A 27824-nucleotide genomic window follows, 5' to 3' on the forward strand; every position below is an offset into this window, starting at 1 on the left:
GCATGCAAGGCAAACACTCTACCACTGAGCCACCTTCCCAGCCCTACTACTGGACTTTTGAGAGCTAATAAATATCACTGTGAGGTGGAATCTGGACTGGCAAAGCCTCATATTCTTATGAACTCTATTGATGAAGATTCTGCCATATTTTCAGCCATGCCATGATATATACATATATATATATAATTTATATTTAAATATGTATATTTAATATACAAATATACTAAATATGTTTATATATTTAATTATATATATGTATATATACATACACACATATATATAGGCACTGTTGGCTCATGCCTGCAATCCTATAGCTAATCAGGAGGCTGAAATTTGAGGACTGTGATTTGAAGCCAGCCTGGGCAGGAAAAGTCAGTGAGACTTAATCTCCAATTAACTACCAAAAAAAGTGAAAAGTAGAGCTGTGCTCAAGTGGTAGAGCATTAACTTTGAGCAAAAAAGCTCATGGACAGTATCCAGGCTCTTGAGTTCAAACACCAGGACCAGTATGCACATGCACATATGTGCATGCATGCATGCATGCACACATACATACAAACACATACACACACACATACATACATACATGGGCCAGACTGAGGGCCAGAAGAGCCCCAGTGGCCCTGCCATTTATCAGACATTTATCAGTGCTACTGAGAAGGCTAGCCACAGTGTTAATGAAGCACAAGGCCTCTCTATGAGAGTGCCTCAGTTGTAAACTATTCTAGCAGCTTCTTTCTCTTAGTGATTACTGTGCTTTTTCCAATACCACCCCCCAGCCTTGCTTTGCTACTCTCCGCCCCTTGAAACCACTCATTGGAAAATTCTGACTACAAACCTAGGCTGCTCAGTCTCTGCACTTGGAAACTCAGTAAGAATAATTAGTACGAATATGGCAGTCTCCTTTTGCATGGAAAACCTGGGCATGAGAGTCACTGGCACACAAAGAAGCCATCTCCTAGTTCTAGCCTAGATGCAGAAGTCCTGATAGGGGTTTTCAGACAACCACCCTCCAGACTTACCTCAGCTCCAAGTCTCCAGAAAATCAGGTTCTGGGGCTATGTGTAGCTGGGTGCTACATCACCCCTTCTAATGCTCTAATACTTGCTGCTCCCTTCCCATTCTGCTTAGACTCCTTCCTTCTCCAGATCCCTCATAGTCTTGGTTTCCTCAGTTTGATGAGATACTGCGGTTCCTCTGATGTTTGCTATTCCTACAACCGGGGAAATCTGTTCTTCCTCCCCACCCCCGCCATGGGGGGAGGTAGGAGAGATTCAGGATTCATCAGATGGCAACCACACAGCAGAGTGTGAGAACCCCAGTTCCTTTACTACCTTAAATAAAGGCTGCAGTCGAAAATGCTGTAAGAGTGAGCTCACGTAGCCAACCTCAAGGAAAAATAGTCCCAGGTCTCCAAAGATTTATTTAGGCTGAGCCACTGTATAATAACAGTGACATAGATGAAACCCAATACTGCCTAAACACTGTTAGCAGTTTTTTGATTTTGTTGGTCATAGGGCTTGAACTCTGGGACTGGGTGGTGTCCCTGAGCTCTTCAGCTCAAGGCAAGCGCTCTACCACCTGAGCTACAGCACCTCTTCTGGTTTTGAGGGATGTATTGGAGATAGAATCTCCTGGACATTGCTGCCTGGGCTGGCTTTGAACTGCGATCCTCAGATCTCGGCCTCCTGAGTAGCTAGAATTAAGGTGTGAGCCACCGGCGCCCGACTCTGTTAGCAGTTTTAATCATAGGATCACTGTAGTTCACCACAACCTTGCAATAAGGCACCATTCATTAGTCCCTGTTTATAGTTGAGAAAACAGAGCGCCAAATAAATTAAGCAAACTAGGCAGGGCAATTAAACAGCAAAGTTCAGGGTACCGTTGTAACCTGAAACTGCAGCCATCAGCTCGTGATCGTGAGACTCGTTAACAGAAGAGGTAAAAGCAGCTGTGGGGATAACCGAGCAATGGGGCACTTGATGGAGCCACACCCGATATCTACTAACCACCGGGTGTTTTTGTTGCTGTTGTTTTTGCTGGTCCTTGGCTTGAACTCAGGGCCTGAGCACTGTCCCTGAGCTGCTTTTTTCTCAAGGTTAGTGCTCTACCACTTGAGCCACAGCTCCACTTCTGGTTTTTCAGTGATTAATAGGCGATGAGTCTTACAATTTCCTGCCCTGGCTGGCTTTGAACCATGATCCTCCAGATCTCAGCCTCCTGAGTGCGCCACGAGTACCTGGCCTTTTTTGGTAATTAATTGGATATAAAAGCCTCAGGGACTTTCCTGCAGGGGCTAGCTTTGAACTGTGATCCTCAGCTCTCAGCCTCTTGAGAAGCTAGGATTACAGACGTGAGCCACTGGTGCCACTGAGCCCCTGGACTTTTGAGAACTGATAAATTACCACTATGAGGTGGTATCTGGACCAGCAAAGGTTCACATTCTTATTAACTGTATTGATGAAGATTCTACCATATTTTCAGCCATGCCATGTGCCAGCCCTGATCAGGAGCAGCTGAGAGAAGCTCCCAGCATTTCTCAGGAGTGCTCTGTCAGAGGTAGAGGGCAAAGGCCACGCCCACAAGCTGTCAGACTTGGAAAGCTTGTTAGACATTAACCCCTGTCTAAAGTCTCTTTCAGGAGAGGAAACTTAGATTATGAGAAACAATGTACTGAGTTTGAACTCAGGTATTTGGACTTTCCTTTAAGTATTTTTACCTCTACACTGAGGCCCTCAGTTTCCTACTGGCCAGAGATCATCTTGGGGAACACTTACACAGAACAGCTGCGCTCCTGGTTCTATCCTATGGATGTCTGGCCTGCTTACAGGTAGGGTTCCTCCATCTGTGTGTCATGGAGTTAGCTTTCCAAGGCAGGGCTGAAGGAGTGGGGGGACCCTCGTCTTCCCCAATTCTCTGTTTTCCGTGTCACAGTACCAGAGGAGCAGGGTTAGTGTTATTAGTAATATTAATTATTATACATTCATTAAGCTTATAACTTTGAATCCATTCATATCCTGAGCCTTTCAAAACCTTTCTTTGTTGGCATAGCAGGAGACAGGCCCACTCCGAGTACTCTGGGTCTAGAGATGAGTAGACACTCAAATGCTATATGACACACAAATGCCTAAACATTCATATTATCATCAACTAAGAAACGATTAGTTCAGCCGGGCACTGGTGGCTCACGCCTGTAATCCTAGCTACTCAGGAGGCTGAGATCTGAGGATCGCAGTTCAAAGCCAGCCCGGGCAGGAAAGACCGTGAGACTTCTATCTCCAATAAACCACCAGAAAACCGGAAGTGGCACTGTAGCTCAAGTGGTAGAGCACTCGCCTTGAGCTGAAGAGCTGAGGGACAGCGCCCAGGCCCAGAGTTCAAGCCCCACGACCGACAAAAAAAAAAAAAAAAAGATTAGTTCAATGTATGTTTTATCATGTTACCTCAACAGCTATTCCATGAAGGCCAGAAAAGCAGATGTATTTATAAGCATTTGTGTACCACAGTTGCATATGAAAGCCCATGGAGATGAGGCCCAGTTCCCAGCTTGGCCATCTTTTTCATACCCTGCTCCGTCCCACACTAGAGGGGTAGGGGTTCCATGTGCTTCTATGGAGCCTTCAGCCTGCATGTCCCAGTGCCATCTGTAAATAGCTTTTCCTGGCCACTTCTGTGTCCTAGAGGTGTGTGCAGGTCACATAGGAGGACAGGTGTGGGGAAGAGGCCTGCCCAGGCCTTGGGAGCAAGCTTAGAACTGAGGCTTTTAACTTGTGGTCTCCAGGGGACCTGGAGCGTGTACTCTAGGAAGAGGTGAATGTACTTCAATGGGCAGTGCACCTCAGTCCCACAGACCCCGCCCCCCCTGCATGAGGAGGGTCAGACCACAGGACAGCAGCCTTCTCATTCAGGTCTCTGAGTAGTAAGGGATTCTCATTATGGATGTGACCTCGGGCAAGTCCCACTGCTACTATCAGCCTCAGTTACCTGCTGTGAACACTGAGGTGGCCGGAACACTTCTACCTTCCAGGCCCTCTGTAGAGTCCATGAAACAGACTTGATCCCAGTCTCCTCACTTTATCTAGCAATGCCAAAACACCAGCCTTGTTTGCCCAAGGAAGAGTAAGTCACAGCAAGGAACTGCCTTTATTTCTTAATTTCCCATCCAGAAGTCCCACTATGGTCATGGAAGCATCATGAAGGTAACATCTCCTCAGGACAAGAATTTGCCATATTGACCAGTGACTGCCTCTGAAGACATAACCTTGGGGGCTAATGTCACCTTGGCAGAGATTGTTCACCTACAGACCATTCCAGATGATTTGCTGGGCCAGAAGCGCCTGCCTCCTGGATTCCATGACTCAGGCTCATTGAATAACTTTGTACTACAGCATCTGGTAACAAGGAGAAGCCCCTGGAGACGTCTTTCCAAAATAAAGCCATGTCTCACTCAAGAAAGATGGGGATAAAAAGCACTACCCAGCCATGCAGGACCAAGGAGCCTATAGGAAAGGAACAGCTCAGACACACAGACATGAGCACAGACAGGAAAGGGGATCACCGGGCACTCCCAGGAATCAGCAGGGAGCAAGGAGATGAAGCCCAGGACATAGTTGCTGCCAAGGCTGAACTCAGCAATGGAGTCCTGGGTGGGGAAAGCCAACATTCTAATCTCTAAAGACAAGGAACCAGCAACACTGACTCAGGTGAGGGCTTGTGAGCAAGTCTCCTGAGCAGGAAATAGACATGAAGGATATGTGTGAGACAGAGGTCAAAGTGCAAAGACAGCCATGAGGTCACGATGGCACCAGGGATTTGAAAACAAGAACCATCAGGAAAAGGAGGGCTGCTGCTTTGCTATTATTGTTCACGTGGCAAGCAACCCAGCTGCGCCTCAGCCCTCTGCTCAGGCGCAAGCAGAGTCTTGTGGCTTTCTCAGTACTTTTTTCACAGTTGGGTCTCTTCCTAGATGAGCCACAGTCACTTGAGGCTGGGCCAGGCTCTGGCTAGTTGAAGCGTCCTCAGCTGGTTCAAAGCTCACCTCCCTGATCTTGGTGGCCAGACATTTGGCATACGTGATCACTCACCCTGGGCAAGAATGCCTGCAGGCATAGAAGTCCAAGGAGCAGGGAAGCCTGGAACACCAGACTCTGCAAATGAGATGAGAACAAACTACAACAGCTCAGCTGGTTTTGTTTGTCTAACAGTGCTAAGCCAAGTCCACAGCCTGGGCTGGGAACATTCCAGATCTGAGAGGCATTCTAGCCAGTGGTTTGGTTGGATGGTAAAGATGGCGAACAGGTCTCAGGGTGGGCATGTGGCAGGTTTCTGGCATTTTGGATTAAGACAGGATGTACTGGTCCTAAATTCTTCCAAGTGGACTGAGTCGTCCAAAGTGTATCTTAGCAGCAGGAATTCATCCTTGTTTTGTGTCACATGGAGGTTGGTGACCACAGGCCCAGGAGAGCACCAGGCCGGCTTGATAAGGGTGGAGGAGCTGCTCCCAGTTAGATGAGCTGCAGCCCACCTGCTCCTCACGCCTTCAGGTAAAGTAGCGGCAGGGCGTGGAGTCGATTGAGCAGTACTGGGTGCACCGCAGGTCTCCATATGACCTGAGAGAGGCAAAGACAGAGGTCAGAGCAAACACAGGGCCAGGGCTGGGGGCTAGAAGTCCTGCCCAGCTCTGAGGGAAGGTTCTATAAGGCTACCTCTGGAGACTGTTGGTCCAACTGCATCAAACAGCAGTTGCTGCTGCCACTTTATCAAGGCTGAGGGTTTTAGGAAAATGTTCTCATTCTCATTTGTAGCACAGGGCTTGGGACAGTTGAGGAAGGTCTGCAGCTTTCCTCCTGCGGGCCCTGGTGGAGAACTTTGGGTGGGAGGAATTGCTAGCCTTGCTGTGAACACGGCCTCTAACAATAACGATCCCTTTCTCAAGGCCTGAAGGCCAGTGCCGTCCAATGGGAACATTTGGTCCTGATGCTAATGTTTTATATCAGTGCAAGCCAAAAGAGTTGCACTGGCCAGGTATGGCTATTGAGCTCTAGAAATATGGCCATTTAAAATTCTAATCATTTAAATCTGAATAGCCATATCCAATGGAGTATAGATTATGCCTCTGCAAATTCAGATGATAATACCGAGGCAGTATCTTATACAAAATATCACATTTACTAGCACTCTCTGAGGCTTCCAGGGACTAGGGAGTGAGCTGCTGCAGAGCCCTGGCTCCATGTCACATGATTTATACTCGGTTGTTTCCATGGAGTCATTGAATAGCTTAGCCTGGCCAGCTCTCTAGCAGGTTCTGTTGGGAGGAATGTTACTTCAGGCAGTGGGCAGCAGAGTCCTGAATGCTCTTAACCAGGCTTGGAGTCTGAATGACTAGAGGTATGCAATCCTCCAGCCTGAGTGAATATACAGAATGGGGGCAAGAGAGGGATGAGCATAGAGGCTGTTCCCAGGTGCTGCTGAAGGCCTGGACACTAAAGCACAGGAGGTTAAATGCATGAGGGATCAAGAGATCTAATGGATCTGCAGACATTTGGGGGCATGGATTGGGAGGAAGCAAGTGGCCTCGTGTCTTCCCCAGAACATTCTACAACACTAGCTATACGATAATGAGTGGAAACAAGGTGCCAATGTAGCCATGTCCAGGCTACATTTGGCCGTGGAATCCATGCCTCTTGGGGCCAGTGGCTCTCAGGTGGCCTAGGAGAGGTCAACATGGAAGCTAGGACACTAGCACACTGGGCCTGAGCCAGTGAATATCCACTGAAGCTTCACAGAAGTAACAAGAAGAGTCCTTGAAGGGGATATTTTCTTGGAGAGCCAGCAAGATTAGAAATGAATGCTGGTTGGATCTCACTTGGGCCCAGGTCTGTCCCAGGTGGGCAGGGGATTCTGGGACTTCGGTTGTATGGATATGTGGAGTCTTGACATACCTTAACACCACTACCTTCCCCTGGTCTTTCTAGACTGTAGTCTAGAAAACTGATATGGCCATGGTAACCAGGAGGGATGACCAGCCAACTCACACACTGCCACTCCCTTCTGGGCCCAGGACAGAGCTAGTGGCTGTGTCTGTCCTAGCACAACCTCGGGGGTGGGAGGCTGCTCCAACTGAAGCCACACAGGGATTATGTGATTGGTGTGGCTTCCCACACCAGAGGCCTCTAGGGAGCAGGGACCATGTGCTGTACCGCAATATCTAGTCATACCAGGAACGTGAGAAGTACTTGGGAATTACTTGGGAAGAAGAGGAGGAGAAAAGGATGGAAAGGGGAGAAGATGTCTTCCCTACCCAGGGAGATAGGTCTCGCACGTCAGATAGCCAAAGTCAGAGCCGTCACAATCTTCCACACCCTCGTGCCGGTAACCATCTCCACAGTAGGCCCGGTGGCAGTCTGAGGGGACACAAGGAAGAGCAGCCCTGAGACAGGGCAGGGCAAGACAAGGCAGGACGGGCCTCAGCCTAGACAGACAGTGTGAGCCAGAGCACCGCACCCACCTAGACCCGACCTTCACTGGCTTCAGATCCACAGAGCCAGGCCCTGCAGAACACACGTCCACATCCACAGGTACTGAAACAGGAAAGGAGCCCCAGGCCCCAGCCAGCCTTGCCATCTGCTGACTGAGAGATGGGGAGTGTCTTAAGTCCTTATCAGCCAGACTGCCTCCCTCTCACAGGCCTGCTGTGTGTGGGGTTCCCATGAGGTAAGGGTGGGAGACTGGAGTGTCAGGGCCAGTGAGGGTACCTGGTGATTCTCACCTGTCAGCAGAGAGCTTCTAGAGGGGTGACACTGATGGACCCAGTTTGTTTCTCAGGGTAGCCACAGGAGCCTGCACAAAGACCTGTATTCTCATACAAGGAGTAGGACCCCCACCTACATTTTCAATTATGTTTTTATTTATTTAATTGTTTTAGACATTGTATATAGCTACGTCGCTACATACCTATGTAGCTAAGACTAGCCTTGAACTCTGGGATTACAGGTATGTGCCACCACATTGGAATCACCTCACTTTGTGTGCGTGCGTGTGTGTGTGTGTGTGTGTGTGTGTGTGTGTGTGTGTGTGTGTGTGTGTGTGCTGGTCCTAGGGCTTGAACTGAGCTTTTGTGTTCAAGGCTAGCACTTTACCACTTGGGCCACAGCTCCATTTCCAACCTTTAAAAAACAAAATTGGTAGTTAATTGGTGGTAAGAGTCTCACAGACTTCCCTGCCCAGGCTGGCTTTGAACTAGCTGCTCAGCCTCCTGAGCAGCTAGACTTACAGGCCTGAGCTACTGGTGCCCAGCTCTGCGTTGACTTTTAACTGGGATCCTCAGATCTCAGTCTCCTGAGTAGCTAAGATTATAGACATGAGCCACCGGGGTTGGGCCCAATCCTTGCTTAGGGCCTTTTGAGAGCGCTGATTTGATGGGATCTGTGCCAGAGCAGAATGGACTCCAGGCAAAGCCAGCATGTTAGAGGCTGCACCCTGGAGGTTGTGGGGAGTCAGTGTAGCCGTACTGAGAGATGGGTATCATCTCCCCTGTGCCCACCCCTGTAGCCTTCACCCTCTGCAGCTATATACACCCAAGTCCTAACCCCTGAGCAGACCAAGTCATGGATAGATTTGGTGGCTGCATGCTAAACCCTTCCTACATCCAAATACCAGCATATAAGACAGATTAAAATGTCTCTAAATACTTGAGCCACTGCCCCGTGGTACCCATTTCAGTCAGGAAAGTGAGGCTCACTGTAAACAGCCCTCAATATGGCTCACTATGTAGCATGGAGGCAACCAGAGTCTGCATCCAAACTCTCACCCTTGCTTTTGATTTTAAAAAATAAAACTAAAAAACAAAGCATGCAAGGCTGCTGCCACAGCCCCGTCCCCGCAGTGGAGGCAGTGCTGTGCGGGTCACTTGCCCCAGGGAACAGTGCCGGCTACTAGAGGAGAGCCCGCCTGGGAAGGGGGTCCTGACTCACAGTTGTGGCCTCTTCCTTTTGCCTTTCCCTCCTGCATTCAAAGTGAAGGCTGATCACACCACCTTCACCTCTGGGGCCTGGAAGCTGGGCTGTGCCAAGGAGTGGGAATGGGGGACAAGAGAAGGCCTGGGATGAGGAACACAGGGCCTCGGGGGGGCAAGACATCGTCCCCCACTTCAGTGATGTGTTTTGGTGGTAGAACCATCAACATGGGGCTTGAGATTGGAAGGAAGGTTCCCATGGTTCTCTCTGGCCTTAGATTGGTCCTGGACCCCCCCATAGCTGGGGTCCAGGGCTTGAGCCACTCTTCCCAGTGGGGTCCTCCCAGAAGGGTCCTACTCACTGATGCAGTCATCACCCGCATCGTGGTTTCCGTCATCACACTCCTCTCCAGGCTGCAGGAGCCCGTCCCCACAGGTACCACGCTGGTCTACGGTGTAATCCACAGGGTAGAAAGGGGTCAACTGGCCAAAGAAACACATGCCATTAACCGGGAGGTGGCAATGCCCAGGCAGCTGAAGAGCAAGGAGACCACTGGCTCTGGGGACAGAGGCTGTGGACCGAGGGCCTCCTGGGAAGGGTACTCTTTGTCTGTCACCCACCCACCTAGGGCTCTGTGGTCAGCAGAATGCTGGGCCCAGGTAAGTCAGCATTCAGTATCACAGGGCATGGTCTGGGACCTCGGTTTGAGAGGAGCTTGTTTTGGAGCTTGGGAACACAGAGAGCTGCTCAGAAAAAGTCCGAGAGAGGATCATTAGCCCTACAGTGGAGACAGACCATAGAAATTCTTTTCTAGCTGTTTGGCTTTTTCTTCCTTTCATATATATATATATATATATATATATATATATATATGTATGTATGTATGTATATATATGTGTGTGTATACACACATATATATACATATATACACACACATATATATACATATATATGTGTGTATATAGAAACACACATATATATACACATATATATGTGTGTGTATATAGAAACACATATATATACACATATATACGTGTGTATATAGAATGTATAAATACGTAAAATATTTGGTGATACTGGTGTTTGAACCAGGGCCTAACACTTGATTGGGAGGTGCTCTAATCTTGAAGCAAACCATTAGCCCTTTTGCCTTATTTTTCAGATAGGATCTCATACTTTAAGCCTGGGCTAGCCTCAAACTTTGGTCCTCCTGATGTCTGCCTCCCAAATAGCTGGGATTATAGGCATGCCTCATTGTGCCCAGCCCCCTTCCTTTCCTTTAATAGGTGTGCCTTTCTGTAGGGTGAGGACCTAAGAGAGAGATATCCTAAGGGTCTGCCTCAGGATACCTGGATGGGAAGCCAGCCAAGGCTGTCCTTGAAGTACAGAGATCTCTGGTCTCTGCGGAAGGCAATGGCATTTTGGGTGTTCAGCCTCTCAAGCTCTTCCTGGTTGTTGACCACAAAAATCTGCCAGAGAACACATTAGTGAGGATCCCAGAAAACAATTTCTATAATGTGTCGATAGTGAAATAATTCTATAAAGGTGTGAGGACCAGGTAAGAGGGGTCTCTAGGCACCCACCCCAAGCTGTACCCCGAAGAGCCTTACCGCAGGAACTTGCAGGGAACTGGACCCATACATGGAATCCTCATAGGAGGGGTTATTCACATTCACAGGAGGTCCACAAAGACATCTTCCTGGAGGCCCTGGAAATCCTCTTTCCCCCTTGGGTCCCATTACACGTTGTCCTAGAAAGCAACAGACTGCTGTGTTACTAGAGGCAAGGAAGAGAAAACCAGAGAGATACAAGAAACCTGGGCAACAGAGAGATGGTTAGAGTCATCTAACATCTACACATGTCAGTGTAGGCCTAAGGGATAGGCTCAAAGAGATTATTTTGATCCAAGGTGAGGAAATGATGAGGAGAGAAATAACTGGTAAGACATGGAGTGCCCTTTCTTTCCTGCTTTACAGACAGACGTGGTATCTGGTGCTGCAGCAGCCGTATTTCAACCATAAGAACAAAAGCCAATGTGCAGGAAAGATAAGGGACACAGGGCCCAGTGCCCTGACAGTGACAGAGGTGGAACCAAAGCTATTATCCATCTATAGATTTCCTTGTTGGAATAAAACAATGTCCTCTTGGTTTAAACTAATGTTAACAGGGGGCCTTTTGCAGATAAATATATTGCTGATGGACACATTTTATCATTTTATATCTTATTTTTTGTACCAGTACTGGAGTTTGAACTTGTGCTTTTGCTTGGCTTTTTCCTCTCAAGTCTGGTGCTCTACCATTTGAGCTATATCTCCACTTCCTGCATTTTGCTACTTAATTGGAGATTATAAAGAGTCTCATAGACTTTTCTGCCAGGCTGAGTTCCAACTGAGATCCTTAGATCTTAGCCTCCTGAGTAGATAGGATTACAGGTGTGAGCCACTAGCACCCACTAGCACCCAGCAATCTTTTTTTTTTTTTTTGGTCGGTCTTGGGGCTTGAACTCTGGGCCTAGGCATTGTCCCTGAGTTCAAGGCAAGCACTCTACCACTTAAGCCACAGTGCCCCTTCTGGTTTTCTGGTGGTTAATTGGAGATAAGAGTCTCACAGACTTTCCTGCCCAGTCTGGCTGTGAACCACAATCCTCAGATTTCAGCCTCCTGAGTAGCTACGATTACAGGCATGAGCCATTGGCACTCAGCATCCTTTTCTTATATAAAGAACAAGTACAATGCTGATGGCTTATGCCTGTAATCCTAAACTAGTCAGGAGGCTGAGATCTGAGGATTGCAGTTCAAAGCCAACCCAAGTAGGAAAGTCCATGAGACTCTTACCTGAAATAAACAACTCAGAAAAAACCAGAAGTGGTGCTGTGGTTCAAGTGGTAGAGTTCTAGCCTTAAGCAAAAAGAAGCTTAGGGAAGAGCCCAGAGTTCAAGCCACAGAACCAGGAAAAAAATCATAATAATAATGATGATAATAGAGGAATTTCTGGAAGCATATGGAACATTTGTAAATGTTCAGCCCACTTACATTCTTCCGATAAAAGTCAGGATGTGTCCTGAAAAGATATGATCACCAAACTGACTCCCTAGAGCTGCTAGGGTAGTATTCCTTAATTTACTTTCACTTTTTAATTAAAAATATGCTACTAACACAAATTAATTGTACAAAGTCATGCATACTTTGATTTATTTTAGATTTTAAGTAAAAATATCAGGTCTCACTATGTGGCCAAGTCTGATCTCAAACTTCTGGAGTCAAGTGATCCTCCTGCTTCAGCCTCTTGAGTAGCAAGGACTACAGGTGCACACTACCATGTTCACCTTTGAAAGGCTATGATGCCCAGGACATGCCTCAAATTAGTTCAATCAAGACCAAGAATATGGTAGAATACTAGCCAGCCAGTCCTGAAGCCCTGGGTACACACACACACACACACACACACACACACACACACACACACACACTTTCCAACAACAGAATCTAGGAATGTATAAATTTATTTATTTATTTATTTGGGATGTAATAGGGTCTTGTGTGTGCTAGTCCAGTGTTCTACCCCTGAACTATACCCTTATCTCTGTTTTCTTTGTTTATTTTTGTTTTTGTTTATCTGGCTTGAGGTTGGACCAAGGGCCTTGCACATGCTAGTAAGTACTTTTCCACTGAGTACACTTTCAGCCCTAGGCACCTTAAAATTTTAAAAGATCTCTTGGCTAGGCACCAGTAGCTCATGCCTATACTACTAGTTTCTCAGAAGGAGATGTGAAGATCATAGTTTGAAACCAGCCCAAGCAAGAAAGTTTGTGAGACTCCCATCTCCAATTAACCACCAAAAAAGTTGGAAGTGGAAGTGGAGCTTTGATGAGATAAAGTACCACTAGCCTTGAGCACAAAAGTTCAGGGACACACTCAACCCCTGAGTTCAATCCCCAAGACCAGCACACACACAAGTTCTCAAGAGGTTTCCAACATGCAATTATAATTGAGATCCACTAGTCTAGGGAAAAGGGGTATGCACAGGACTTTCCCCCAATCAGATCATCTCCCTTATGCTCCAACTTCCTGTCCTCAGAGGCATCCTAAGTCACTTATGATCTGGGTTCAAACATCAGCTCCCAGTTTTTGAATTTTTCCCTTGTGTCATGTTCACCTCAGATACAGTTTCCTAATTCCTGTGTCTATTCTTCACAGTACTTTTCTGTGATTCTCTCTCCTCCCACAGAACGTAAGCTTCCACAGGGCAGGGCTAGGACTGGTTTCACCCATCTGGCTTGACACCTACTACAGCATGGTATATGTTTGACAATAATTATTTACATTAATGTAAATAAATTGGGAAGTAAAGGTCTTTGGAAAAGGTCATAATTCATACTCTGGCTGGCAGAAAAAGGCTGGAGCAGGAGCCATGCAACAGGAAGAGGAAAGAAAAGAGAAGAGGGGAGTGAAAAGAGAAAGGAACATGTGTCCGGCTTCCTAGAAAAACAAGAGGGTTTGTGGGACCATGGTCATTGGTCTCGGAGAATATCTTGGGCAGCCAGGTACAGGGAACTCATTTATACATCGCAGAAGGGCAGGAATTCAATGACCCAGCAGGAGAAAGATCAGAACCATAAGGAAGCAGCTGCATCTGGAAAAAAAGATGCCAATGGAAAGACCCCCAACTCATGGAGTTTTCCTCAGACATGTTCAAAAATCACATGGTAGACAGCAGGAGGGAAAGGGAGGCGTGCCAAAATCTTATGCCAAGTTATAGCTGTTGGTTCTAACAGGACATGTGAATATAATTCTGTGGGAAGAACTGCACTCCATTTTGGTATTTTCAAAAGAGCTGGGTGACATGAGAATCCTTCCAACCCCAGAAGGTTCTGGGTAGTTAGGCAACTTGGGGGAATGGAGTGGAATGTGCCATGATTAGGAGTGTGAGTGTGGCATTGGATCGACCTTCTGGAAGGTTTTGTGACCCCTATGGTCGCCCCCACCCCCCACCAGAACCATGGCCTCAGAGACAGTCTAGAGTCTGACTAATTTTCTGGCTAATTAGTGGTGAGGTTCAGATTTGAGCTCTTGTTGGATCCAGAATGCACCATTCAAAAGACAAACTAAGAACAGAGCTACTTTTAGGAAGCTGGCTATTCCCAGGAACCACATAGATTCACGTGGGTCTGGGTGCAGGAAAGACTCCACCAGCTTTGTAATTTGATTATTGCAAATTATATCCTAAAGGCATTCTGTTTTTATTCTCCCCACACCTAAGTCCCCCAGCCTCTCTTTCCCTGAAACTTGAGCAATTAAAAAAGTCCCATCCTCTCTAACTTGCCCAGCACCAGCAAGCTCCATAGCACTGGGCACCAGAACCCAAGGAAGCCATCTGACAGGATGTGGCAAGGTGCCTACCACCACTGCTGCAGTTCCCTGGTGCTTCCTCCCAGCTGTTAGGAGGCATTGTGTGCCCTGCCTGCTCCTGCAGCCTGACCTGTGGGCATGGCAACCTGAGTGTCCTCACTTTAGCTCAATACTATTTCCTAAAGCCAAAGGAGCCTGCGCCCCATCTTTTCCCAGAGAGCCACAAGCTGACTCTGGACTAGTGTGGCCACCAGCCAGCATGATGACCTTGTGGGAGTCCTCTTTCTCTAAGGCTTTAACATGTAGTCTATAGAACCCAAGGACATTTGGATGGATTAGGGGCAGAGTTTCATATTATACATTTTCTTCCTGAGAGTGGGTGGTGATTTTTGTGTGTGCGTGCTGGTCCTGGGGTTTGAACTCAGGGCCTGGGCACTGTCCCTGAGCTTTTTTGCTAGTGCTCTACCACTTGAGCCACAGCTCCACTTCCTGCATTTTTGTGGTTAATTGGATGTATGCGTCTCACAGACTTTCCTGCCTAGGCTGGCTTCGAACCAGATCCTCTTAGCTTCCTTGAGTTGCTAGTATTGTAGACATGAGCCACTGGAGCCCAGCAGTTGTTTGTTTTTGGAAATAAACCATTAGCATACATTAATAGTACAAGGGAGTTTCCTTGTGATAATTCCTTAGATATGTGAAGTGTTTTTTAAAATCTCTTTTTACCTTTTCCTCCCTCCCTCCCTCCCTCCCTCCCTCCCTCCCTCCCTCCCTCTCTTCCTTCCTTCCTTCCTTCCTTCTTTCCTTCCTTCCTTCCTTCCTTCCTTCCTTCCTTCCTTCCTTCCTCTCTTCTTTCCTTTCTTTCTCTTTCTCTTTCTCTCCTTCCTTCTTTCTTCTCTGTCTTTAAGTCTCTGTCTCTCTTCTTTTTAGATAGGGTCTTGATATTTAGCCCAGGTTGGTCTCTTAACTCTCCATCTTTCTGCCTCAGCCTTCTGAATGATAGGAAGAGACACAGCTTTAGAAAGAATGGTTGTGAGTAGATGTGGTGTTACACACCTGTAGTCCAAGTCCTCAGGAGGCAAGAGGATCATGAGTCCAAGGCCAGGTTGGCTGCATAGTAAGACTATGTCTCAAAACAAAAACACCAAAAGAATGGTTGTGGTGTTCCTTGGGTAGATGGCTAAAGAGACCAGGATTCTCAGTCTTGGAAATGCTGTGATACTCAAGAGGCAAGATGACAGTAGTGTCCATCCATCTTAGACAACAGATGAACCACATGAACAGGATAGACCAAAAGTGAGAGATACTTTTCTTGATATTTTTGGCTATAATTCAATAGGATCTTTGTCCAACCCTTTTGTGGCAGTTGGAGAAATGGAAAGAACTCCAATAATGCTTGAAATTTGAATTTTCCTGGCATCTTGGTAGACTGGAATCTTGAAGTCAACTTTAATTTAGTTTAAAGGTTTTAAGGGAATAGATATTAATGGAACATCATGCCCATCCCATAACGGGGCTGCAAATATGCATCCCATAAACAAGGGAAGAACGCATACTTGGGTCTTTATATCTTCATTTTCTTAAGAAAAATTTGTAATAAAAATTCTCTTGATCTCTATTGCTGTCCTCTGTAACTGACGACAGACTGGGGAATGTTTTTAAACAGATCATGTGTTTGTGCTCTGAGAGACAAGGAAATAAAATAAGGGGCTTAGCTAAGCATATTTTAAAAGGTAATGATATACCTATTTTCTCAATAATAGGCTTTTGATTTCTTTTTAGTAAATCTCTCCTATCGATCAATGCAAATAAGGACTCTTGGGTCCCACTGAATCAGATAGAAAACTCTGCAAAACCATCTCTACTCCTGGTTTTAAGAGGATTCTTTGGAGCAATGAACCATGTTTTTTTAGAATAAGATGTTAGATGATAAAATATGTGCCTTTTTCATTGAAGGTGAAATGACACCACCAGTGAAATGATATATGATAAAATGATACAAACAATACAATTTTTCCCCTGGGTCTTTTCTCTATCTGTTCTCTGAACTACTAAAACAAAGCCAGAATAGCATTAATGTCTCTTGTGTAAAAGTTGAATGAGTCAAATCATGGAGAAATTATGATTTATTACAGGGCCTCTGGCAGTCTAACTGGAAATACAAGGCAGGGCTTTGCTGGCACATCCTTGTGCCCCTTCTGAGGAAGCTGGCTAGTAGTGCGACTCTATAGGTCAAGTGAAGCAGTACAGTTCTTACCTGCAGACACAGGGCCTGGGAGTCCTGGAGGGCCTGGACGGCCAGGTTGACCAGAAGGCCCAGGCTTGCCAGGTGGGCCCATGACTCCGCTATCTCCTTTCTGTCCCTGACAGAAAGAAAATGGAGCCTGTTATGATAACATGGTATGGCAAACCTCCTCCCTTACCATCCAGCACTTAGGAGCAAGAGCTCAGGGAAGGCCACAAGCTCATCCAAAAAGCTCCTAAAAGGCTTAGGACAAGTGACACTGGAGATTATAGTAATGATTGCAAGTTTGCAGATCTAACTTAGGTGTAGCTCCTGACAGTTGAACAGAACCAGGTCATGCCCTAGCATGGATTATGAAACAGAGACTCAGAAGAGTGAAAGGACTTATGCAAATCCTTAGCATAAAGGGACAGCAGAGGCGGGCTGCAATTCAGGGGCTTTCTGTCTGTTGGTCAACGCCACTTCCATTTCACCGTAAGAGCTGCTCCCCCTTACGCGTTGCTCTCTGGAGAGACCTAGCTTCTTCCTCAGCCTGGAAGCAGGGCATAGACAGAAATTCCAGTCTTGATCCAGATTTTTTTTTTTGTCTTTTGTGATCCTCATGATCAAAAACAGGCATTTAGTCTAGGTCACAGACTTTATCAGCATAGTCATTTCATCGATGACTGTTCATGACACATAGATAGCTCCACTAAGCTGGATCAGCTATGTTTGCCTCCCCTCCCCAGACCAATTGGGAAAGAAGAAGCTGACAATACAAAGGGAAGGGACCTGTGACTCAACAGGGACCTGTTTCCCAACTGGGAAACCCTGGGGAATGCAGGTCATTGCTTGGTGCTTATATGGGGTTTTTGGTTGGTTGGTTGGTTGGTTGTTCTTTTTGGTGCTGGTCCTCGGGCTTGAACTCAGGGCTTGGGCTCTCACTGTCCCTGAGCTTTTGTGTTCAAGACTAGCACTATACCACTTGAGCTCCACTTTTGGCTTTTTTCTTTTCTGGTGGTTAATTGAAGAGAAGAGTCTCACTGACTTTCCTGCTCAGGCTGCTTTTTTTTTTTTTTTTGTCGGTCGTGGGGCTTGAACTCTGGGCCTGGGCGCTGTCCCTCAGCTCTTCAGCTCAAGGCGAGCGCTCTACCACTTGAGCTACAGCGCCACTTCCGGTTTTCTGGTGGTTTATTAGAGATAGGAGTCTCACGGTCTCTCCTGCCCGGGCTGGCTTTGAACCGCGATCCTCAGATCTCAGCCTCCTGAGTAGCTAGGATTACAGGCGTGAGCCACCAGCACCCGGCTTCAGGCTGTTTTTGAGCGTGGTACTCAGACCTCAACCCCCCTAAGTGTAAGGTCTGCCCTAGGCCATGCAGGTCCTGTGCAGACACCTCCCTACCTCTTGGCTAAGTTTCTGCCCAGTATCTGTGTTACCCAGGTAACTGGCACACCTGGAAGCAGTCACCTCCCCCTCCTGCTAGCTCACATCCTAGGCTGCCTCTAGTTACGCTTCCTATCTGACCATAGGCAGGTCCCAGGCCCTGAGGTCACATCCAGAGCCAGTGTGGCCACACCACTTCCTGTCCCTGGCCTAGATAAGTCCTGGCCTGGGGGTGAGTTGCCCCTTTTGGACATGCATCATCACCACGCATGGTGCAGGGTAGCAGCAGTTCGGTAAATGAACTTCTTTTCCTGCCTGTATATCGCATGGTGTTCTCTTCATCGGCTACCTAATGAAACCTACCTATTTAATATCCCTTATACTAAGTAGCTAGGATTACAGGTGTAAGACACTGGTGCCTGAGGGGTTTTTTTTGCTGGTTTTTAAGACAGGATTTTGTCATGTGGCCCAAGTCGGTCTTCCCTTCACATTTCCTCTGCCTCAACCTCCTGGTTATGAGACTACAGTTGTGTAACACTATGCCCAGCTTTGTGCCTCACTTTTGCCTTCTGTAAAATGGGGACAACAAGCACACACATAGGCTTGTTGTGAGGCTACCAAATGGCTCAGAGGTGAAAAGACACAAAGCCAAGCTGATCATCACACCTGCATGGTCTGGTTTTGTCTTTTTCTCATAGTAAAGAGGTCCCAGTTTCTTAGAGGAACACAGCAGCAGCTACAGCTATTGCCTAGGAATGTCCTCTTTGCTGTATGCTCTGAGAGCTTCAAGAACAAAGATGGGGTTCTTGACTCCCCACTTAGGGATTGCTTAGAATAACCCCAGAAAACAGTGCTGCTGTGTGCTATAACTTTGCCCCACAGCAGCCTGCTAGTTAGCAGACTCTTGCCCTTGCCAGTCAGGACAGTAATTAATCCCTAACATTGTTGGCCTGGCTCTCCTCAGACCACTTGGGCCTTTGTGAGCCTACCCACCTGATGGAATGTCCCCAAGTCTGAGACTCTGCATACCAGGGACTCATTTCCAAGCAAAATGGTTAACACATGAGCTGCTATCCTGCCAATATGGCCCTGGAGCCCCCTTGGTTATAATGCCTGGGGAGTTCTTGACCATTCACTAGGGGACCAGTGAGGTCAGTTTATTTCCAGTTCCTTCTTCATGGAGGACTTACTTAAGCCTCAGCCCAAGCGGAAGCATTCCATCCAGTCACCAGGATGGGTCCCAGAACACCAAAGGAAGTCACACCAGCTTAATATAGCCATGGGAAAGGCTTGTTTTTTTAACAGCCAGGTCAGCTGGCTCTGAGCACAGGAAGTACACAGCTTGAAGGCGCTGGAAATGCTCCTTGATTCTGACACCAGCGGTACAGCAGTCTTCTGCCTATCAGTTACCTGCTCAGAAGTCTTTGGCAGAACTCATTAAGGAGAACTTTCCAGGAAAAGCCATCCTATTCCTTACTTGCCACAAGTTTGGGGGATATGAAGTTGTTCTGCCCCCTTACCTGGAGGGTCTTAAGATATAAAGACAACAGCTGCTTTCCTGAGCCTGCATAGAAGCATGGCTTGAAGCCCAATAGTGACGGGGAGAATTTATGTGGGGAAATGCTGGTCACCACACTCTGACTTGGCTTGAAGCTGGCTCAGCTGAAGGGTCTTGGACAAGCAATACCATCTCCCTCAGCTTCCTTGAAAATAAACTGAAGAGGGCTGGGAAGGTGGCTCAGTGGTAGAGCGCTTGCCTTGCATGCCTGAGGCCCTGGGTTCCATTCCTCAGCACCACATAAGCAAAAAGAAAAAAAGCCGGAAGTGGCGCTGTGGCTCAAGTGGTAGAGCGCTAGCCTTGAGCTGAAGAGCTGAGGGACAGTGCTCAGGCCCAGAGATCAGGACCCATGACCAGACACCCCCCCCCCAAAAAAAAGAAAAGAAACTGAAATGACAGAGACAGATGAGTGATTTCTAAATCCTTCTTGTTGGAAATTTTAGACTGAAATATCTCCTAGTTCAGGTGCATGCATGCATCCACATGTGTGTGTGTGTGTGTGTGTGTGTGTGTGTGTGTGTGTGTGTGTGTGTGTGTGTACTAGGGTTTGGGTTCAAGGCCTTACATTTTCACTTGGCTTCTGCTCAAGGCTGGTGCTCTACCACTTGAGCCACAGCTCCACTTCAGGCTTTTTGGTGGTTAACTGGAGATATAAGTCTCATAAACTTTTCTGCCTGGGCTGGCTTTGAACTGTGATCCTCAGATCTCAGCCTCCTGAATAGCTAGAATCCCAGGCATAAGTTACAGTACCTGGCTATTCAGGAATTTGATTTTTGGTTTTGAATTGACTTATAATAACTTTCAGAAAGTCTTCATGTCACTGGCCCAGAAAATGCTGGATATAGATTCTACAGTAGAAAATCAATTCAAGATTAAAAGAAAAAAGAAGCCGGATACCAGTGGCTCACACCTGCAATCCTAGCTCAGGAGGCTGAGATCTAGGGATCGCAGATCAAAGCCAGCCTGGGCAGGAAAGTCTGTGAGACTCTTATCTCCAATAAATACTCAGAAAAAGCTGGAAGTGATGCTGTGGCTCAAGTAGTAGAGTGCTAGCCTTGAGCACAGAGAGGCTCTGAGTTCAAACCCCATGACTGAAAAAAAAAGTGGAGTAGGGTAGGCTGCCAAGGCAAATGACACAGGTGTCTGTTAAGTAGACACATAAGTTGTCTTCATCTTGTAGGAAGGCTGAGCTCATTCACTCACCCCTGTGTGTTCCCCAATGTGGTCAAACACCTCCCTAGAAATGAACTAGAGGACAGAAGCAATAAGCTTCTCAAAGTACAAGTGTTAGTGAAATGAGTCCCTTCCCATAGCTTAGTCCACCCCTTCCCTTCTCCACAGCTTAGCATGCTCCCTTCCTAGGCAGCACTAGGCCCAAGTAGTAAAGGCAGTAACTAATCAACTTCCAACCCGCTTTATCTTGCAATGGCACTACCACCATATAAGGCAACAAGAGCCCCTTAGATTGACCTTCAGGTCTGGGCAGTTGCAGGACCCTTATCTACTATTTAGATAGCAGCCATAAATCCTAGTCTGCCATGATGGAGCCCCTGGCCCACACGTCCATACCAGGGTCTCCGCCTTCTAGCCCCTTCTAGTCCCTTCTAAACCCCCTAGGTTATATAGGTCACCCCAGACAACAGCCGGTATTTCTTCTCACTTCTCTCTTGTGAGAAGGAGTCTCGCCAGCCCCCTTTCCAGGCAATAAACCTTCCTTTGTTCTCTGTACCTGGATGTCTGTGTGGTTCTCTGGCAAAGTCTAATTAATCTTTTTAAACCTAAGAACAAGCATAGAACATTCTGGATAGAAATGACTGGGAGAGAAGAAACATGAATCATTTCCCCTCCAGTTTTTCCTCTCAGCCATGCTTTCAGAGAGTAGGTATCTGTGGCATCATGGTAAAGTCATGACCATGCCAGCAGTTGTTCAACTGAAATTAGACTAGAATTTTGTAGCTTCAAAAGTTACTGTTGAAATCTGAATTATCAAGATGGGAATGTGTCACTTCAAAATTGAGTAGGAAAAGACCATAATTAGCTTCAGTGTTATCATGATTTTTTTTTAATTTTATTTTATTGTGAAGATGCTGTACAGAGGGGTTACAGTTACACGAGTAAGGTAACGAGTACATTTCTTGTCAAGCATTGTCATCCCCTCCTTTGTTTTTCTCTTCCCATGGTTTTTAACCCTGACTTCCCATTAGAACCATAGAATAAGACACAAAATAAAACCCATGCTGAAGCAGTTCTTTCCAGGCTAATTGTTTCATAGACTTGGTAACAAGGCCTAGGCCCTGGGAAGCCAAGAGGCGAACTGTAACTATTGTAGCTGGTGTGAGGAATTTGAAATCAGACAACTCCCAGTGGTTCTGATGTAAGCTAATATTTGAGAACCATGGAGCTAGCCTAAGGAAATGATGAGAAGAATGGAAAAAGCTATGCACCCAAAGATGTTCCCTTTGCAGCATTCTATAGACTAAGTAGTCCTCGCTTGTTCAAGCAATCTATTGCTTATTCACTTACTAACATATGATGTGGATATGTAAAAAAGGTGTTTAAAAATATTAACAGGAAAAACTTCACAGCAACACTGGTAGCTCTTGCCTATAACCCTATGAATTTTCAATTTGAGAGACTGAGATCTAAGGATCATGGGTCAAATCCAGTGTGGGCAAGAAAGTTCATGTGACTTTTATCTCTAGTTAACCACCAAAAAGCCAGAAGTAGGGCTATGGCTCAAGAGATAAAACAACAGCCCTTTTTTGTCAGTTGTGGGACTTGAACTCTGGGCCTGAGCGCTGTCCCTGAGCTCTTCAGCTCAAGGCAAGTGCTCTACCACTTGAGCCACACCACCACCGGTTTTCTAGTGGTTTATTGGAGATAAGAGTATTACAAACTTTCTTGTCCAGGATGTCTTTGAACCGTGATCCTCAGATCTTAACTTTCTGAGTAGCTAGAATTATAGTCATGAGCTACTGGCACCCAGCTCAAAGCACCAGTCTTGAGCAAAAGAGCTAATGGGAAGCACCCAGGCCCTGAGTTCAAACATCAGTACTGGCACCCCACACACACACAAAAGAAAGAAAGAAAGAAAAGAAAAACTGTACACGTTGTAATTTTAAGTTAAAAATAATTACATATAGAATTTAAAAGAAACAATTTGAATGAATAAAAAGAAATCTGACAGGAAGTATATAAAATCACCCCAGAATCACCAACAATACATATATGTTCCTCAGTGTTGGGTCTTTTGATGATTTTCTATCTATTTCCATGATTTCTTAAATTTTCTGTGATGATTGCATAAAGGGAAGGGAGACAAAAATACAATGAACAAAATAGATTTTTAATGTCCTCAATACAAATAAATAATAAATATTCCAGGTAATGGGTATGTTAATTAGCTGAATTTGATCATTCTTTAATGTATATATGCAATGAAACATCACCATGTACCTTGTAAATGTATGTAATGACCTATCAATTAAAAATATAATAAAACTTTTGCCAAGTTATCCTTGAACAAAAGATCATTCTGCCCCAGCCTCCTAAGTGCTGGAATTAGATGCATGTACTATCATGGCCTGCTAAAACTATTTTACTGTATATTCAAAATAACGTTTTTCTTCTAACATATTGAAAATCATTAACATTAAAAGTTGCAAAAGTATATATATTCATGTATTCATTTAGTTTTGAATTAAAATTACTTAAATAAAGCTGAACTTAGATGTCTATTTGAAATAAAAAACCAACACACATCAAAAAAGTAATATGAGCTAGACACCAGTGGTTCACAACTATTAGTTACTCAGGAAGCTGAAAGCTGAGGCTCTCAGTTTAAGGCCAGCCTGAACAGGAAAGTCACTAAGACTCTTATCTTCAGTTAACTACCAAAAAAGCAGGACATAAAGCTGTGTGGCTCAAGTGGTAGAGCACTAGCCTTGAGCAAAAAAGTTGAGGGATAGACCCCAGGCCCTGAGTTCAAGCTCCAGGACTGGAAAACACACACACACACACACACACACATACACACACACACACACACACACACACACACAGAGTAATGTGGTCAGGTGTAGTGATATATGCCTGTAATTTTAGCACTCAGGAGCCTCAGGGAAGAGGATTGTGAGTTCCTGATCTACATAGTAAGATCCTCTCTACAAAAAGGAAGGAAAGAAAGGAGGGAGATTGGAAGGGAAGGAGGAAGAAAGGGAAGGAGGGAGAGAAAAGGAAGAAAGGCAAGCAAACAAAAACAATATATCTCTCAGGAGTACTTGCCCACTACAGAAAAGTCCATAAGTTTTTCTGAGATAACTCAAGATAGTTCTTGCATTAGCCCAGGCAAATGAGTCTTCTTTCCTTTCCCTAACTTAATTGCCTGGTTTAATATAGGAGCCTGTTGACCAAAACAATTTTCCTGAAACCTTAACAAACCTAATAAAAAAAAAAGATGGCTTACAACTTGGGACTTTTGTGGGGAAATTCCATCCTGCCATGAGACCCTGGAGACCTTTTGATAGCTGAGAAATGCCTGGAGGGATCATCCTCCAAGAGCCCTTTTGTGTTTGGAACACTGAAAAGTTGAGTAAATTATCCAACTTCTTCCACTCCTCGTTGCTTGGTTAAGGTGGATTTTTCCTATTAACTGAAGATTCACTCTTGCTTCTGGCTTGAGGAGCATTCTATCTCTTCCATCCTCAGCGGTATCTATCCTAGGAAGCTTGAGATCCTGGAAACAGTGTCCCTCGGATACTAGAATCTGGGGTTATGGAACATTTCTGACTGACTCATTCTCCTCTCTCCTCAACACCTATCTGGTCAGAAAGTTCCATCTGAGGGTAGGAGAAAACCCTGGAATCCCTACCTGCTTGCCTCGTTTTCCTGGTCTTCCTGTGGGTCCTCGGTGTCCTGCTATACCAGGTTCACCCTTTGGGCCCATTTCACCCTGGAAAGAGAAAGAAAAATTGGAGTGTGTGGAGTGGCATATGTACATAGGTCTATCCAATTCTTAGCTTGGGGACAGCCTTTTGATCATTTTAAGTCTTTTCTAGATGGGCAACCCTGGGAGTTTGGCAGAGCAGTGAAGCCACATGAAAGGCAGACTCATCTTTCAAGGAAGAGAAAAGAAAGACGGTAACTCTGAGTAGATTACTTAGTGCTATGGGCAATAGATATTTTGGTGACCAAAAGAGAGACAAACCACTATTTGAAAAATGTGGTAAGCTTCTGTCTTTTAACCACGTGTGTGCCTGTGACACTTTAGACTGGGAAAAGGGCTATTTTATTTTATTTTAAATATTGCATAGTGCTTTGTTTTGTTTTTTAGTACCACATCAAATTGGTGGGGTTTTTGACACAGTAGATTGGACACAGTTTTTCCTACTGTCATAATAGAAGTTTATGCTTCTTTCATGGCTTTTGCTTAAGATTATATATGAAGTAAACATTGCTTTGAGTTCCAGCTCACTTCCATTTGATTCTGTGGGGAGAGATATCTCAAGTATATGTTTCGAGTTTCAAGAAATGTTTCATATGTGTGTATATCCAAACATTCAATGTGATTATTGAATATGCACTTTATAAAACAGTGAAAATACGTTCTTCATTGAATATAACTCTGTGTTGGAAAATCAGAAACAGTGTACCAGTGGAAGAATTTCATAGCTCAAGGCCAACCTTTCCCCAAATAATTTCTCCATCTGTATTAGTTACTTTTGCCTCATTTTAACCAAATAAGGGTGGAAAGATTTATTTTGGCTCATAATTCAGCCCACTGCAGCTGGCTCCATTGTTTCTGCACCTATCGTAAGGTACAGCATTATAGTGGCAGGAATGTGTGGTAGAGGCTGCTCATCTCATGGTAGACAGGAAACAGAGGGAATAGAGGAAGGAGGCAGGGAAAGATACATTCTTCAAGGACACATTGACCTCCGATTAGGTTTCACTTCCTACTTTCACCACCTCCCAATAATTCTATCATAAATCCATCAAGGAATTGATTCATTTATTAGGTCAGAGATTCTCCTAGAAGTGTGCTTCCTTAATCCCCTAGGTGCTTCTCCAACCAATCAAGAACTATCACACCAGCTTAGTTTCTCTCCTTCTTCTCCACGTTCTTCTGGGATTTCAGCCCCACTTAACTGTTTTGGGGGATCATGAACACAAAGGATAAATTATTACTACCTCCAATAATCCTCCTGCAGCCCAAAATGTACCACCAATGTAAGTTTAGAGATAACTGCCATGAGTATTTCTCTTAGTCAGCAGACGGAAGCCCCCATGAACAGCCACTCCAGCCATCAGGAAGAACATACCTCCAAGCTCTTTTTCATGTGGCAGTCAGAGATCTAATGTAATGGAAAATTCTGGAGAGTGCCAACATGCAATGAAAATCAAGTATAAAACAAGGAGGATGAAGAAGGTTGAATACAAATGCATTACGTCCAACAATGAAAATATAACAATGAAGACTGTTGAAATTGTTTTGGGAAATTGGGGGGAATGGGCAGGCAGAGTGTAGAGGAAGTGAGATAGATTGGGATACGGTATAAAGGTGTATAGAAATGCCACAATAAAATCTCTCCCCATATAACTAATGTATGCTAATTAAAAAAAATCAAACACAAAGCTCTGAATGGCCTGTCAGCTCAGCCAACATAATGAATTTGTCACTAACATCTTACAATACCACAAATTGTTGAAGCTCATATATTCTTTAACATGTGGTATCCTTCAGCATTCTTAGCCATGAAAGAGTATGAGAAAGTGGAATGGATTCTGTGTGGTCAAAAGGAGCTTTGCACAATTTTAGAAAGGACCAAGGTAAATCTTTTTTAGCTAGAAGAAATAGCAGCATAAACAATATAAAAAATATTACAAGATTGTGAGAAGGAAGTGTGGCCCTTCTCTATCAGCTGGAAGCAGCCAGTAATTTCTTGATCTAATTTCTCTCCTAAGACCTAATTATGGTTATCATATCAGCTCTGTCTTAAAACAGCCTCCCATAAAAAGGGAAGACAACTCTTTCAATGCCAAGTCTAGTAAATAGTGCAGAGGCCAGAGACACTGTCATGCTTAATTTTACAGTAATTTATGATCCTTTGATGTTCCCTGTTGTGCTCAATGAAAACCTAGCCTAAATATTTTTAAATAAAATGATTTTTCTCTTCTAATGTTTCCTTTAACTTGCTTATAAGTTAATCTATTTAAAAAAATATAACACCTTTTCTAAGGTAGCAAAAACAGAATCTGACAGCTTAAGGTAGTGATGATAGATCATGGTAAATTGATTCACAAAGACTGAAAATATTTAAATATGCTCTACTGACTGGTTACAGCCAGATAAAATTATTTAAGTTTGAAGACTAATACTTTATGGAAAACTTTTAAAAATTAAAAATACTGCTGGGTGTAATCCTGTAATGCTGTAATCCCAGCATTTGGGAGGCTGAGGTAGGTGGATATCAAGTTTTAGGTCAGCCTGGCAGACATAGCAAGATGCTATCCAAAAACCTCAAAAAAAAAAAAAAAACCCACAAAAAAATCAACAACACCTTAAAGTAGTTTAAAAAACTCAAAACATTAAAAATTAAAAATGGTAAGAAAGCATCTATTGGCATGTTTGGCATGTTTGAATAAGACTGTAATAGGCTGAGGCCTAGGTTAAAATAACAATTTCTAATGTCAATGCCTTAAAACATGGTCATGGGGCTTAGAAACCATACTAAACAGTCTTCTAAAAGTCTTTTATGGAATTCTCCCCTCCCTCACTCTCTCTCTCTCCTCTGCCATCTCCCCTTATCTTGCCCCAAATCTCCCCCAGACCCCCTAACTCAAAGTAAAAGTTTCTAAAAATGTGTTGGTCCACTATCATCTTTGAAACTTTTGTTTCATCTGCATACTACTGATTGAATATTTATTTATTTATTTATTGTGGGTCATGGGGCCTGAACTCTGGGCCTGGCCACTGTCCCTCAGCTCTTCAGATCAAGGCTAGGGCTCTACCGCTTGAGCCACAGCGCCACTTCTGGCTTTTTTTCTGCTTATATAGTGCTGAGGAATGGAACCCAGGGCCTCATGCATGCAAGGTAAGCACTCTACCACTGAGCCACCCTCCCAGCCTGAATATTTATTTTCTTAACCTGTAACTGACTCCTTTTTCCTTTTCTTTCTTTATGTGTTGATTAATTGTGGTGCTGGGGATGAAACCTAGGGCCCTTGACATGCCAGGCAAGTGCTCTACCATCAAAGTACATCCTTAGTCCCGACTCCTTTTTAAATTTAGGTCATGTCACAAGCAAGGCAACACTACAAATATTTCATCATTTAACTATTTTTTAAAAAGTCTGCTATC

The 27824-nt window shown here is 45.0% G+C and overlaps 1 protein-coding gene across 2 annotated transcripts in view; it reads right to left on the reverse strand.

Annotated features, from left to right (window-relative positions):
• Positions 1-4124: 4124 nt before the first annotated feature.
• Colq (collagen like tail subunit of asymmetric acetylcholinesterase) overlaps positions 4125-27824 on the reverse strand; it is a 63973-nt gene continuing 40273 nt past the window's right edge. For both annotated transcript variants that reach the window (XM_042679644.1, XM_042679645.1), the window contains exons 11-17: positions 24336-24416; positions 16557-16662; positions 10565-10704; positions 10304-10423; positions 9316-9436; positions 7301-7403; positions 4125-5609 (exon numbers count right to left, since the gene is read on the reverse strand). In XM_042679644.1, coding sequence (XP_042535578.1) covers positions 5540-5609; positions 7301-7403; positions 9316-9436; positions 10304-10423; positions 10565-10704; positions 16557-16662; positions 24336-24416 — 741 coding nt within the window. In that variant the 3' untranslated portion in view covers positions 4125-5539. The remainder of the gene's footprint in view (positions 5610-7300; positions 7404-9315; positions 9437-10303; positions 10424-10564; positions 10705-16556; positions 16663-24335; positions 24417-27824) is intronic.

This window comes from Dipodomys spectabilis, unplaced genomic scaffold (genome assembly GCF_019054845.1).
Source record: "Dipodomys spectabilis isolate Male_0828 unplaced genomic scaffold, ASM1905484v1 ptg000054l, whole genome shotgun sequence".
Taxonomy (NCBI): domain Eukaryota; kingdom Metazoa; phylum Chordata; class Mammalia; order Rodentia; family Heteromyidae; genus Dipodomys; species Dipodomys spectabilis.